General features: G+C 35.2%; 3 protein-coding genes across 7 annotated transcripts in view; 1 reads left to right on the top strand and 2 right to left on the bottom strand.

The window, feature by feature from the left end:
• Nucleotides 1-3,040, bottom strand: part of LOC106660181 (WASH complex subunit 2C) — a 46,834-nt gene extending 43,794 nt beyond the window's left edge. Inside the window, exons 1-4 of the mRNA XM_023459323.1 lie at nt 2,846-3,040; nt 2,702-2,760; nt 2,436-2,623; nt 2,252-2,343 (exon numbers count right to left, since the gene is read on the bottom strand). Of these exons, the coding sequence (XP_023315091.1) occupies nt 2,252-2,343; nt 2,436-2,623; nt 2,702-2,760; nt 2,846-2,953 (447 nt within the window). The 5' untranslated portion in view covers nt 2,954-3,040. The remainder of the gene's footprint in view (nt 1-2,251; nt 2,344-2,435; nt 2,624-2,701; nt 2,761-2,845) is intronic.
• Nucleotides 3,041-3,788: 748 nt separating this feature from the next.
• Nucleotides 3,789-5,003, top strand: LOC106660129 (protein Asterix). 2 transcript variants are annotated; one of them, XM_023459330.1, is made up of 3 exons: nt 3,789-4,065; nt 4,350-4,708; nt 4,786-5,003. In XM_023459330.1, the coding sequence occupies exon 2, from the start codon at nt 4,351-4,353 to the stop codon at nt 4,678-4,680; it is 330 nt and encodes a 109-aa protein (XP_023315098.1). In that variant the 5' UTR covers nt 3,789-4,065; nt 4,350; the 3' UTR covers nt 4,681-4,708; nt 4,786-5,003. The 2 variants fall into 2 exon arrangements, with proteins under 2 accessions (XP_023315098.1, XP_014238462.1); XM_014382976.2 differs by having other exon boundaries at nt 4,350-5,003.
• A 4,481-nt stretch (nt 5,004-9,484) lies between these two features.
• The window catches only part of LOC106660176 (sn1-specific diacylglycerol lipase alpha), a 76,884-nt gene continuing 71,125 nt past the window's right edge, over nt 9,485-15,243 (bottom strand). For 3 of the 4 annotated variants that reach the window (XM_023459337.1, XM_023459339.1, XM_023459338.1), the window contains 4 exons: nt 12,799-13,232; nt 11,311-11,673; nt 11,063-11,219; nt 9,485-10,969 (listed from right to left, as the gene is read on the bottom strand). In XM_023459337.1, coding sequence (XP_023315105.1) covers nt 10,679-10,969; nt 11,063-11,219; nt 11,311-11,673; nt 12,799-13,232 — 1,245 coding nt within the window. In that variant the 3' untranslated portion in view covers nt 9,485-10,678. Of the gene's footprint in view, nt 10,970-11,062; nt 11,220-11,310; nt 11,674-12,798; nt 13,233-14,650; nt 14,815-15,243 lie in introns of those variants that run through there. The other variant, XM_023459340.1, reaches the window with a different exon arrangement.

The raw sequence follows: 15,243 nt of genomic DNA, 5'->3' as shown, positions 1-15,243 counted from the left end.
TTTTTATTGTGGATGATAATTTTTGTGTTCAAATGAAATAATGTCTAGAATAAATTCAAAACTAGACAACTCGTTTCATTATACATGACTGTAAAATTGAAAGTTTAGCAAAGATGAATAAGGACAAGATATTTGAATAAATAAAAAATTGAAAAACTTTAATGAAACATTTATAATGAACTGCCACTTAATCAAGTCACTTCAAAATTGTATAACTTTTTAAATAAAGTAACTCTTCAAACAATGAAGTTGAATTTCAATGAGTTACATATGATAGTTTAAAGTAATAAAGCATGTACCAGAAACTATGTGAGACTTTTTTTCAAGTTAAAAAAAATAAATAGGTCATGAAAATTTTAGTGCAGTAAAGATTTTATTATTGTGGTAGTTGTATACAAATTTTGTAATACCTTTTATTTATCTTCTTAGTTTTAAAACTGTATTTTAGATTATTTTTTGATTTAAGAAGATGTAAATAAATGAAAATAGCCGTTTGAATTGCAATTGCTGGAGTTTATTTTTTCCAAATTTACCTCTCACTACACTAAAGGTCAAAGGAAAAAGAAAAATAAATTTTATCAGAAATATTTCTATAAAATGTTACTTTTATTATATAATTTATTACAAAACTTTAATACATAAATTTTTAAATATGTACACACATGGATCTCAATTATTTTTAAGTTTACATAAAAGAACTTCATCCTGCTACATTTAACTCTATTGATTGGAATCGATCATGATTAGTTTTAATCATAGGAGTCAATGTAGTTTAGTTGTTATGATAAAACAAATTTGACTATTGGTTGTATTTTTATTATTGTTGTATTCTATCCTTGAATCTCTCAGCAACTGAAAAAAGTTAAATATTTAATATGCTATTTGATATTCTTGTTTAATAAGAGTTTTAGAAATATAATAATGAATATACCTTGTTCTACAGTAGACAAGTTATAAGTATTTAAATTGCTTTCCCTGTTATCACCACCTACAGCAAATACTAAGGGACTATCACAATTTGATTCCAAGCAAATAACTCTTCCTGTATTAGTTTGTTTTTCAAAAATTGACTGAGGTTCCATATGATTCTTAACATCCCAAACTCTAATTGTTCCATCTTGACTAGAACTGACTAACAAGCCTGGGCAAGATGAACTCATAGATAATCCTGTAAATATTATAATATAATTTTTGTAAACCTATGGCTTTTAGTAACATTATTCATTTATCATAGTTTTTACTCAATTACCTGCAACTTCTCCTTCCTGTATATTTCTCTTCCATAATGATACTTCTTCTTGACGCACATCGATGCATTCAATAAATCCATTATCTGTACTTACAAAACATATATTAGGATCTGCATTGCTCCAGACAACTTTTTCAACTTCTCCAGAAACTGTCCAAACTTTTTCTTCCAAACTATTGCAATCAAATAATCTAACTTTTCTACAATGGATATAAATAATAAAATTAATATATTTTCCTGTATAATAAAATAAATATTACACAACAATTCATACGTACTTGTCCATGCATCCAGTAAGCAACATGAAAGTTTCAGTTTTATGCCATTTGATAGCTTGTACTTTGTCCTTGAACGATTTTAATTTGTTAGCAGGGATACCTTGATCTAAATCCCATAATAAAACAGTTTTATCTGCAGAAGCACTGGCTAAAACATGTCTGCAAAAACATAAATTTGATGCTTTTAGTCAAATGAATGAATATAAATATATTTTCAAGTGATGCAAAATTTACCTATGATGAGTATTCCATGCTAAATCAAGGACAGAGTCTTTATGACCTTTTTTTTTTAATTTGAAAACTGGACCAGTTCCTCCAATAACGTCTAAGTCCCATGCTTCAATTATTGGAGTGTAATGATATCCAATCGCACATAAATTGGCTAAAAAATAATTTTTTAATCAGATATTAGTGGGCATTAGTACAGGTAAGTCATATTTTTGATAATACATACCAGGTTTCTCTTCACTTGGATCATAATTGAACCATTCGAAGCACAATGGAATATCAGGTAAAAAGTCATGATGATGACAGTAAAAGGAGCCTTCTGATTCATTAAAAACTGCAAAGAATATATGACATTAACATTTGTTCAATTCTGCAAAATAAATCCTATAAATTTTAATTACTTACCATGAACCTCTAAGATACTGGCTTCATCTTGTACATGACCAACTAAGAGTAAATTGTCATCTGGTTTGATAATTTCATCTTCAGCCTCTGAATCTTCATCTTCACTATCGGCCACAGTTATCAATGGATCTTTGCCTTTGCTTATTACAGCAATGTCATCCAATTTGGTATAAATTTCCCCAGCTAACAATAGAAGTTTGATCAAAGTTAAGTAAATCAAATCATTCACTTCTTATTATTTAGAGTGTCTATTCTTTATCAAGATCTTAACTTACCTTCTTCGTCATACTTTTCAAAATCAAATTCATCTCCTTCTTTTGTACTGTCATTGTTAGATTTAGCAGCAGCATTATCACTAGCTTTATCATCAGAATCCTTTGCATCTACATCAGCATCCATTTTTGTATCATCATCTTCATCTTCATCATCTTCATCATCACCATCATCATTAACTTTTATTTTTCTGCAAAAAAATCAAAATAATTTTTTTTTATCTCACACATTAATAAATTCAGCAATATAGTTGTTTAATTGAACTCACTCTAATTCTGAATGGGTTTCTGTAATGAGGTTCTGCAATTCTTCAGCTGTCAATTCAATCTACCAAAAAAAAACACAGTTATAAAACAACACTGAGTGGATGAAAATATGAAAGAGACAATAAGCATCAATTTAAAAGACCAACCTTGTCAGGATTGGCAGCAGCAACGCCTCTTGGTACCCATGTCATGCAGAGAATCGCATTCAATTTACTCTTCTGCTCTTCCTCAGTTTCAACTTGATCTACGTCCATTTTTTACAAAAAAAATACGATGGTTTTTCCAGATGAAAATGTGAATTTGTAACGATTGACCGGTACGCGCACGTGGTCGAGAGCAGAGTAAAGCAGAACGTGCAGACACCACTTGAAACAGTGTGCGGCCCCCACTCTTTCGAGATATAAGCTGCGCACACGTTTCCATAGGGCTTTTTCACAGTTGTCAGTGACGGTCAAAGTACTTTTAATTATTTTATCGTGCAGTAAAAAAATAAACAAAAAATATCTGGAGAAAGCAAGAAACGTCATCTATCCAAATATCGAAGCGGTTTTTAGTTAAAGTCCTTAGTTTTTAAATAAAAAAATATTGAAATTTCGGCTTTTTTGTCTGTGATATTGTCAATAAAGACGATTGCGAGATCATTTTTATAATTTTTTGAAATTATGATTGTTTCTTAGTTTTTAGTCGGTAATTTGAAAAAATAAAAATTATCCCACTTGAGAGTTTGTATTGCAACCTGAAAAACCACTTTTAATAGCTATTTTATAAGAGTTTATTGACAATATCACAGGCAAAAAAGCCGAAATTTCAATATTTTTTTATTTACAAACTAAAGACTTTAACTAAAAACCGCTTCTTTATTTCGATACCTGACGATTTCCGCTTTCACCAGATATTTTTTGTTTATTTTTTTACTGCACAATAAACTAATTACAAGTACTTTTACCAACCAACTTTAACATGTAAAGTATACGGGCGGACGGTTTATTCTGCCTCCAGGAAAATCAGCTGGTCGATTTTTGACCGTCACTGACGACTGTGAAAGCTCGCTTCGATTATTGTATGGAAAGGCGAACGCCACCAATCTGACACATGTACACACTACGATAATGTGCATTATTAAGCGTACGGAGGTGACGAGTCACATCATTATAACAACTCGCGAACTCACGCGAGTCAGCTGAGAGAATTATTGCGATTTGCTGATATCAGTCAGTCAACGTAGATGTGTGGCGTGTGCTGAGTTTGTTGACCAAGTGCTACGAGTTTTCATTTTATTTTTGGTGTTGTCTCGCTTGTTTGGAGTAACAAGTGTATTTGGTGGAAATTCTTACGATCGTCGAAGACTTCAAAAACTTAAATTAAAGTGAGTATAAATAAAAAAGTAGAAGCTCCGTTGCTGATAAGGTAAATCATGCGATTGCTAAATAGATATTCGGAGCACGTTTCACGAATGTAAAAATGTTCTTTAATCGAACCACGTCGTACCTTCATTGCTTTAAAATGTTCTCAACTCTCTAGTTCATTAAAAGGTCATAATAGTCGTTTAAAGGTTATAATCACTTTGTATACATACGTTCCGCGGTATACTGAAATAAAAAAGATATCAACAGGTACACCTGCTAAACAAATGTTCTCTCGAATTTTCAGCATGAACAATTCATCGGATCCTAGACGGCCCGACCGCGAGATTCGCTACAAGCCGCCGACGGGCACGCAGATATCGGCCGGGGAGGACTTCACCCCAGACTACATGAACATCATCGGCATGATCTTTAGCATGTGCGGTCTAATGATGAGGCTGAAGTGGTGCGCGTGGGTGGCCCTTTACTGCTCGTGCATCAGTTATGCCAATTCAAGGATGAGCGACGACACAAAGCAAATCCTCAGTAGCTTCATACTGTCAATATCTGCCGTAGTGATGTCGTATCTGCAGCATCCCACGCCTATGATTCCACCCTGGAGCCAATACGCTTCTTAGATGAGAGACAATTGAGACTTGATAAAATGTAAACTTATTATAATCGTCTATTTGAGTATACAGATTAGTGTGTGTAAATAAAAAAATATATCATTGTTCGTTTAGGAAAATTTGTCTCTTTTTCTGTGTTGTCAAGATGTAATACTTTTTTTACACAAGAACAAAGAATGAATTTAACTATGGATTCGGTGTTAAATGTTTAAACAGAAAATATAGTTGGTGAGATTCTATTAAATGCAAAATTAGTAAATGGAAAGCAAATTAGCTTTTTAAGAATTCAAACCAAATAATCAACGAATAAAAAGTTGAATTGTTCATTTTGATATTTTACTTTCATTTCCCTCTTCTCTGAAGCACTATAATATATTGGTTTACTTCGATGGGCAAATTCTTAAATTTTACATGTTTTTAAAATAAATCTGAAAATCTTTTTTTAAAAAAACTCTAAAATTTAAGAATTTTCGCGGAAATAAGCAAATAAGTAGTATAAACATATAAATACTTATGTTTTTTCACATACATTATAGATACTTTAATAATGTAAGGATGTACTTTTTTTATAAGCCTATGATCAGAAACTGTGAATAAACAACTTTCTATACCCATATTATTCAATCAAATTACATACTCATCGCTTCAGAAGAAAGACATTTTGATAAAAATAATTAGCAATTCTTAATTTTTCAATATTATGAAATTTCATTAGATAAATTTTTGCGTCAATTCAAAATTACATTTTGGTTTTTAATTGGACCATTAATTGAAAATTAGTGTAACATGCGCTAGCAATCATTTAAGCGACTGCCAACTTTATTCACGAATCATGGAAAAACTAACATGAAAAACAATCCACGAAAACAAAAGGGACAAGGTGCCACGGATATCGGAAAACATTTACACAGCAAACGAATGAATAAAACACGGAAAACAATTACGAGCACATTGGGAGGCATTTTAACTAAAAGACAAGCCGATTGACTTTTTTTATCTGTATCTGCCACAAAAAATTTTGAACTGTATTGCTTTCAATTTCCCGTAACATTGAACAAAAACATTTAATTTAGCTAACAATAGCCCTGTTGCCCATTATTATTCTTACTCTGTATTTTTAAATTTTATGATTTTCGGATAAAAAAATCCAATTAATTGACAAATACATACAAAATCTCGATAAAATAAAAGGAATTTTAATTTCAATATCACTGTAAGTGGACGTTTTTCCAGTAGTGGATTATGGAGCTTGCCAACCACGACATGGCGTGTAAGTGGTAGCAGATTTTTTTATGATTTATGATGTATTGTAAAAGGATCTATTGACTCTATTGTATAACTAATTTTAGACTTGTTCAAATTTAGATAGACAATTTATAAGCAGATAATTGTGATAATAATAATTGTGAATGCAGATAATAATAATTGTGAACGATATGATCGTAAACAATTTTGACATCATCCTTCGAACCCTGATCGTCTTTATAGTAGAAACAAATTAGTATGATTATTGTCTTTCTCGATGAAACAAGCCATAATACCAGAAATCGATTTTACTTGTTCCATTTCCGTGACAATTAATAGACTGATCAATCGTTTATTTTCGACACCGAAATGAATAAAAATGAGAATAAATCCGAAGTGGATGTCTCAAAAGATAACTCAAAAGAACACAAAATCATTGTTTCAGACGACATACTAGAATCGAGTTTGATAACACCCCGAAACATAATTCACAATGATCAGAAAAATTATGAATGCGACCGTTGCGAGAAAAAATTTGTGAAAAAATCTAGTTGGATTATGCATCAAAAATTGGTACACAAGGACCACGAAGATTTCACGTGCAACAAGTGCGAGAGAAAATTTGAAAATAAATCAACTTTACTCAAACACAAAAAAATATTCCACGAAGTTTTCAGAGATTACTTATGTGAAAAGTGCGCAAAAAGATTTAGAAATAAACAGAATTTGCTCATGCACATACAAACAGTACACGGCAAGTGTGAGAAAAAAATAAGAAAAAAATTTTGCAAAGATTTTACATGCGATAAATGCGAGAAGAAATTTGGGGAACGAGGCAATTTAACAAAACACCAAAAGATAGTCCACGAGGGTCGCCAAGATTTCGCATGTGACCGTTGCAACAAGAAATTTGGACAAAAATATAATTTGCTAACCCACCTTAAGACAGTCCACCAAGGTCGTAAAGACTATGCATGCGACAAGTGCAAAAAAAAATTTGGACAAAAATCAAAATTAATCAGACACCAAAAGACAGTTCATGAGAGTTGCAAAGATTTCGTATGCGATAATTGCGATAAGAAATTTGGGGAACGAGGCAATTTGATCAAACACCGAAAAATATTTCATGAAGGCCGCAAGGATTTTGCATGCGACAAGTGCGAAAGTAAATTTGGACAAAAACATCATTTGCTCGTACACCAAAATAGAGTTCACGCAGATCGCAAAAATTACACATGTGACAAGTGCGAGAAGACATTTGGATATGAAAAAGATCTGTTAAAGCATCAAAGTATAGTACACGAAGGTCTGAAAGATTACGAATGCGACAAATGTGACAGGAAATTTGGGGAACGAGGCAATTTAACAAAACACCAAAAGATAGTACACGAAGGTCACAAAGATTATACATGCGAAAAATGCGAGAAAAAATTTGGACAAAAAGGGCAATTGCTTTTTCACCAAAAAACAATCCACGAAGGTCGCAAAGATTACGCCTGCGACCTTTGCAAGAGAAAATTTGGACAAAAATCGCATTTGGTAAATCACAAAAGGACAGTACATGAAGGTCGCAAAGATTACGCATGCGACATTTGTGAGAAGAAATTTGGGAAAAAATCAGATTTGTTGAGGCACCAAACATCAGTCCATGATGTTCAAGATTATCATGCGTAAAATTCTTATAATAATGCTATTACTAAAATAGAAGCAGTAAGCATAGAATAATTTCAGTTAATTTACCCCTGTTCAATAAATGCCTAACGTTATATCACAATCTTATTATTAATTTTATATATTATTCCGAATAAGAAATATTTATCGTACCGTTGTAAAATACTGTTTTGGTTTTGAACTAGATCAGCACTCGACTATTTATTTGTATGATTTCTCTTTGGGTCAACATTCGTGTTCAACTGACAAGGAGAGCTCTCCAAGTCCGGGTCACCGAATGCCCTGAAAATTTTTTGCGATCTCCTAGTACATGATGATGATCCCCCATATAGTGAGTTTGATCCAATGGGCCCTTTAACAATACTTTTACGCATGGTCAAGATTTGAATATTATTTAACTATAATAAATACCATATAATAGCCTATCATGGTATCAGGCTTGAAACAGTCAATTCCAACTGACTGAACAGCATAGTTACTTTATGTTTTTCAAGTTTTTAAACACTTATTCAAAAAATAAACACTGTAGCTCAATTGGTATACTATTGAGCTTACTAAAGTAACAATGCTGTTCAGTCAGTTAGAATTGACTGTTTTAAGCCTGATACCATGATAGGCTATTATATAGTATTTATTATCGTTAAATAATATTCAAATCTTGACCATGCGTAAAAGTATTGTTATAGGGCCCATTGGATCAAATTAACTATATGGAGGATCATCATTATGTACTAGGAGATCACAAAAAAATTTTCAGGGCATTCGGTGACCCGGACTTAGAGAGCTCTCCTTGTGAGTATTCGAGAACGTCGAATAACATTGACCGAGGCACATCTTTGATCTTTGACCGAACGGAGTTCAACAAAACACTACGATAGATCAGTTTTCAACCACTATAAAGCACTATACTATAATATCACTTTAAGCCTCTATCGCTAGATGGCGAGTTCTATCATTTATAAATCTGCAAGTAGCAAATATATATTTGACAAATATATAAGTGTCCAGTAGCGTGGAAAATGGTATTACCATTCAATTTGGTGAACTATTCATTTTATTCTTTTTGAATGAAGACCCCAATATCTATCTTACGATATTGATTCAGTAATGGCTGTGATTTACGATATTGATTCAGTAATGTACTATATTCTGACGGATAAGTTTGTATAAATGGCAAAAATTGATTGCAGCGGCTTTAAAACTAGTATCATTCGTTGTTAAATCTTCAATAAAATAATTCCACCATTTTTCAAGTGATGGATGTACACACTTCAAAAACATCCAATTACTATAATTATTTTTGAGGCATATGTAAATTCAAGGTCCAAGTTTATATTTAGTTTCGGAAAATGATAAGACTTATGTACCTGTAAAGGCATCAATTCTAAATTTTTAATCTTAATTTTACTTTTAGTAGCTACTTTCGATTTTGATACTAATTTTAAGCCAGGAAAAAAATTTCTAGGCAATTGACAATTTGACAACATACCAAAATTTTTCAGAAGGACGAAATGATTATATGTGTAATGCGTGTATCACAAAAATAATTTTCGAGCCTATCAAATAGCTTCATTGAAAAGTGACAAAAAAAATCTTTGTGTATGATAAATTTTACTAGAAACAAAAGTATAATTTGGAAATGTAATACCTTTTTTAGGTGAGATCATTTTGAATGAAAATTGTTTGATTTTAAGAAATTACAGGCTCTTAGTAAGCACTCTTCACGAAAAAAATACATAAAAATTCTTTGACTAACATTTTTTCGAGTTTTAAATATTTATTAGAAAAAATCATGCTTCAAAATAAATAATATTTCTTATATTTTACGAAATAAATTTCACTGTCGATGAATCAATATTTTATTTTTATTTTTTATAAATATAATGTTTTCATCGTTATAATCTAGTGGTATGTATGATCTACTGATTTTAAAGTACTTTCTCCGTGCCAGTATTATTATCAATATTGTATAATTTTTTCAATGTATGATTTATTTTATACATAAATACATATCTTAAGAATTTACCGATTACAGATAATAATAAATAACACATCTCGATCAAATAAAATTGCTTTCGATATCAATATCATGGCTAGTGAACACTGTTCTAGCTGACTAGTAAAAATATCTTTTACATTGCATTACATAAATCGTTATACGAAACTTAAAATCTATATTGCTGTGATAATTTGAATACAGTGAACTACTAGTAAGTAAAAAATGGATGGAAGATCTGTGTGAATTTTGTAAGGAAATTTCTTATAATCATACAGAAAATCTTGAACATTATAATAATTTGTATACATGCGTCTTACGAATTAACGTTAATTTTTTACATTTTTTACGTATGGTCCCTGACGTATTCTACGACATCTGCGACCGTCTATGTAATATTATGTGCTCGGTGTTCTCTAATTTTATGTATAAAACATCTGTGCTCTCGCCGTTTCACTTTGAAACGATGAATTAAAATTGTTATCTTTGTTCATTTACAAATACACGAGAATCGAATTTACACTAAATTCAAATTAACAAATTTTGAAAATTACCCTTGAATTATGTACACTGTTATCGATGTAATAAAATTGTGGTGACACATACGAACAAAACGATCAAATTTTTTTAGTTAAATTAGACTCGTTTTGTACAGAGAACGTGCAAAAATAAAATTCACGTACATATTTCCAGAATCGATTAGGTACTAAAACTATAATTAAATTTTTGCATTCCCAATCGAGGTACGAACAAATTAATACTTGTGCACCGCAACGCAGAGTAAACAATTTCCGCGTGGGATGCGCACTTAAAGATACATCATGTAGAGAGACTACCCATCTGATAATTTGGCACAGTGAAATTATCGAGCTAAGAGTTTCCTATGTACACTATAAAATGAAAAATTAACGCCAGAGCTACCTGGTTAGATTCTCACGCCTTCCGGAATGACGAATTTTTTTTCTATACAAACTGATTCTTGTTGAAAAATGGATGATCGAGGAGGTTAGATGTCTCGCGACGAATCACCGATTAAAAATGCTTGATAATTTATTTTTTACACGATCCTAATAAATTACACATCAGCGGCTTCGTTTAAACGCTGCTCTCGCCGTGACCGACGAGGGTGATCGGGTAGACGTATTTCTTGCGTTTGGCGTTGAAGAAGGGCGAGTTGCCGGTGGCGTGCTGACTGCCCGTGTGCGGAGTCGGCGACAGGCCTCGTAGCAGCGGCAGCGATGCGTCGCACGACGACGAGCCGCAGAACGAGGCGTCGAGCTTGTCGTTGCGCCTCCACTCGGCGCCGGCGTCCGTCGCAGGGGCCATGAGGCTCTTGCAGCCCGGCGAGCTGCGCACGCTCAGCAACACGTCGCTGCTGTCCTTGATCTGTGCGCGGAAAAAGAGGAGACGATATTTTATTATGAACGTCTGGGACGAGAAAGACAAGAGTCGGAAGTGTAAATATTACGACGGACGGACCTTTGCCTCGTAGAAATCGAGACTGGAGCCGTTGATGTCGTTGTCCTCCTCGGGGAAGTCGATGTGCACCGGATTGCCGAGTCTCGACGAGTGCGGCGAGGAATTTGGATCGGATAGGTCGTCCCTGCAGCAGGCCGCGGTGCACACTCTGTGCTCCCTGTGATACACGAAAATTCGAAATTTTAATCAAGCATCTGCATACAAACTAGATTTTTGCGCGAATAATGATAATATGAAAGAACGCTTACCTGCTGACCAGGACGGAGTCTCGTCTTCTGGGTACTGGCGGCGGCGGACCCTGCGCCTTCGGACCCTCGTAGCTGGCCTCGCTGTTCTGGCCGCTGTTACTGCTGCTGTTGCTGGCCACCGACAGGGCCGGCTGCTGCTGCTGGCCCGGCCTCAGGTAGTAGTTCTTGGCTGTGAGCATCGCGAAGTGCAGGTTGTTCTTCAGGTCGTCCGCCGCCGTCGATAAGTTTCCCGGAATCTTGGGCGTTCTGCGCATCATCGGCCGATGGCAGGCCGGCAGCGGCGACGGCGGCCCGCTGCCCGAGCCCTCGGACAGGGTCTCGGGCGTCGCCAGAGGCGCGAGCCGACCGAGATTCGTCCAGTCCCTGTACAGGAGAGACGGTATTGTTCGCCTTAGTAAATACGCAATCAATAACAATTTTATCGGGCAAAGAGAGCTGTGAAATTAATACGCTGCTTCGAAATCTATTTTCTTGTGTTTCATGCGAATTACTTTTTTAGGTATCTTTTAGAAATGCTCAACATTGACAATGGTTGAATGGCCAAAAAGTGACCATTTCAAATTTTCTAAAATTTGTTAACGTTATTTCGCATTTTTTCTGTTAGAATTATATTCACATGACCGTAAAAGTTTGATCAGTTTTAAACCACATTGTACTACAATACCATACCACTTTAAGCCTCTACCGCTAGATGGCGAGTGCTATCTCTTATAAATCTGCAAGTGGCAATTACTGGTGGCAATGTATAAATGAACGCCAATAAATACACTTTCAATTCACTGCAAGTGGCAAAGTCAAAATAATTGTATAAGTAATAAAGTAAGTTTTATTTGTTTCCCAATAGACAACTCTAAATACTACTTTTCTTTTCACGACCGCAATTACCGAGAACTCGCACATTTAGATACATGAAAAAGCCAGAGATTATAAATGGAAGTTTTCAAATGCGTTTTGTAGCTTATTTTTATTTTATATAAATATATATCCAAGAAAACTTTTTAAGCAGTCTTTAAAAGTCCATTTAAAGTACCAAAGTAAATTAACTCGGCGACAACGTCGTCAAGTTCATTAACACGAAAGTTGCTACACAGCAATTTCTGAACTTTGCCAATCGATAAATCTCGCGAGGATCTACTCTATGCTCGACAATTACTCGCGTATAATCAAAATCCACTCGCGTTCATCATCGAAGTTTAAACGGATGCTTGAGATACGATACAGAACTCGGACCGGCGCTACACGGGCACATGGCGAGGAGTGGGGGGCAATTCCAGTGCACCGACGACAATTGTACCATCTGTCTCGACGTTCGCTCGCGAACGAGTAATTAAAAAGATACCAATCGCGAGCGAATCGAGCGAGGAATCCGACAATAATATACGTTATTTCCGATAAAAGTAATAAAACACACACTGCTGCCTCAAAGAGGCGGACACGTATTGAAAAAAGATTTCTCCATTTCAGGGTGAATAAAAAATATGTCCTTACGCTTTGAAGAGCTCGTCCTGTCTAATGGGCGACGCCAGTATGTCGCCGGCCATGCTCACGTACTCCCAGGGCAGTCCCCTCGAGTCGACGCTGAGCTCGCGGCCGATCTGCGGATAATTGTCCGTCATCGGGCTCTGCAGACTGGTGAAGCTCGTCTCCAGGCAGAGTCGGCGCTTGGGCGTCGGTCCCGCGCTGCTCGTGCTTATCGGGAGTCGCGGCGGCGGGGCTCGTCTCGTCGTGCCGCCCATCGACAGGGGCTTGCTGACCGGACTGCTCGACGAGGCCAGCAGCGCCCGCATCTCCTGCTCGACCTCGATGTCCGGAAAGTCGTGGCCGATGCCGTGGCCGTGATGAAGCGCGCAGGACTCGGCCGACGACGAGATACGGCCCGACACGACTCGCTGCGGTTTGGCTGGGCCCAGAGTCGTTATTACCTGTGGTGGCGAGGATGAGAGGGTAGAAAGATACATTTTTCAAGAGTTACGTAAAAGGATGATCTTCTCTTTCCTTTATCGGCTTGGGTTATTGACAAAGAGCAACGATGCGGGGGATTTACATATAAAATCTTACGAAGCGCCTCTAGATACTCTTTTTTTCCACCGATATATAAGGCAACTTTGCTATCAAAGTCAGGAAAATAAAAAAAACCGCCAACGACAATCAGATTGTCTACATTCGATTGTGAATTCGGTGAAGTGAGCTTTAGTCTTTGAATTGGCAAAAGTGGATTGTCAGTCAACCGCGCAAAACTTAAAGCTCGATCGACCTACTTTTCTCTTCTATGGAGTTTTATTTTTTCCTGACTCGATGGAGATGCAAATATTGACTGTAAAGTTGTTTATCTATACGGTGTACGGAGGAGGCGATACAATTTTTTAAGTCCGCCATATAAATTTTTACGTCGTGGAAAATGTTTTTATGGTTCATAATTCTAAAATTCTATATTCTATACTTTTATTTTTAAATCTATTCAGTGTATGCATTTTTGAAACTTGCTAAATATATGTAGAAAATAGTAGTAGAAATAAAAATATAATCATGAAAAAATAAATAAATCAATATACGATGAAAAGAATGTATTTATAATGATGAATAAATATAAAATAAAATTTCATCCTCGAAACAACTAAGTAATGTCACGTCAAGTAGTTGTACACGTCAATAAATTCCGTTTTATCGTTAAGTCGTTACATTATTTGGGCTACACCAATTTTTACAAAGTGAAATAAACGTGATATACTTTATACAACTTTAATTACAATATACTTACTCTTTCGAACTACAACTATTACGATTTACTTTAATTCAATTTCGATTTATGCTAGGCACACTAAATGGACATGCAAGTATACATTTTTTCAGGTGGGAGCTTACAAAGAAATTATTAAAAATTACGGTAACAGATAAATGATACAGCTCATCTTCCTGCAGTGCGACGATGATCGATGAGAAGGTTTTGATAAATCGTGGAAAATGTGGTGCGAAAATAATGTAATTGAGACAAATTATACCAATAATTATATGAGATGCTGACAAATTGCGAGGAGAAAATTCTTTATCTCTCTTAGATGTGGCCATTTTTCATCCTTATTACCTATTTATGCTCACCTTGCTATAAATAAAATAATAATAATAAACTCAACATTATCCTTACTTTTAGACTAACGTCGTTCTTATTTTTGTTGCATAAAATTTATATTTACTGCATTATGAAGAATCAAGAACGCGATTGAAAAGCTTATTGAATTTTTAAATATTCGAGATCGGCAATGATTCCGGGACAATTTAGTCAAATTCGTCGACTCGCGCGTGAAATCAATGTGTGGCTTGTGTGTTTGTAAGCGTGAAGTACCTTTCATCGGAGCGATCGGCACTCGCGGACTCCGCCGTCGACGCCAGAGCCTTGACATCCAGCACCTCCAATTCGGCATTCCTGAGCTGCTGCTGATCGGCAGCAGCCGCAGAAGCGGCAGACATGGCACTGAGCTGAGCGCTGATCTCGCGATGCTCCGATACCTGCGTATTCACACACACAATATGCACGCGTAGGCTGCTTGAAAATTTTTCTTTTTCGTTTGCTTCTGCTTGTCGTTAACTCTCTACCCACTTTTCTCATTGTTATACGAGTAGGAAGATATGTTTTATTTTTTACTTAATTGGCCAACTGGGCGGTGGCTTGGCATTTTTTTATAAACGTTCGCTTTTAAATGCATTCAGCTGGCTAGCTATTTTCAAGTCATATTTTACACAATCTACTTTTTTAACAATCCATTTCACAAGTAATGCTCTATGGTAATCATGCTTGGCCAAAATAATAGACATTCATGTTTCTATTTTGTTGTTATGATCTATTGAAAAAAAATAAAAAAAAGTTATAGGAAATCAATTTATCGGAAGTGCTGTGTAAAATAAAAATATAGGACATTTATAAAGGAAAGAGGTAAA

Source organism: Trichogramma pretiosum, unplaced genomic scaffold (genome assembly GCF_000599845.2).
Source record: "Trichogramma pretiosum strain Unisexual culture from Peru unplaced genomic scaffold, Tpre_2.0 scaffold44, whole genome shotgun sequence".
Taxonomy (NCBI): Eukaryota; Metazoa; Arthropoda; class Insecta; order Hymenoptera; family Trichogrammatidae; genus Trichogramma; species Trichogramma pretiosum.
Note: the sequence above shows the minus strand (reverse complement) of the source record. Positions and strands in the feature narration are given on the sequence as shown.

Coding starts and splice junctions, on each gene's coding strand:
- LOC106660129 (XM_023459330.1), top strand. CDS start 4,351: ATGAACAATTCATCGGATCCTAGACGGCCCGACCGCGAGATTCGCTAC.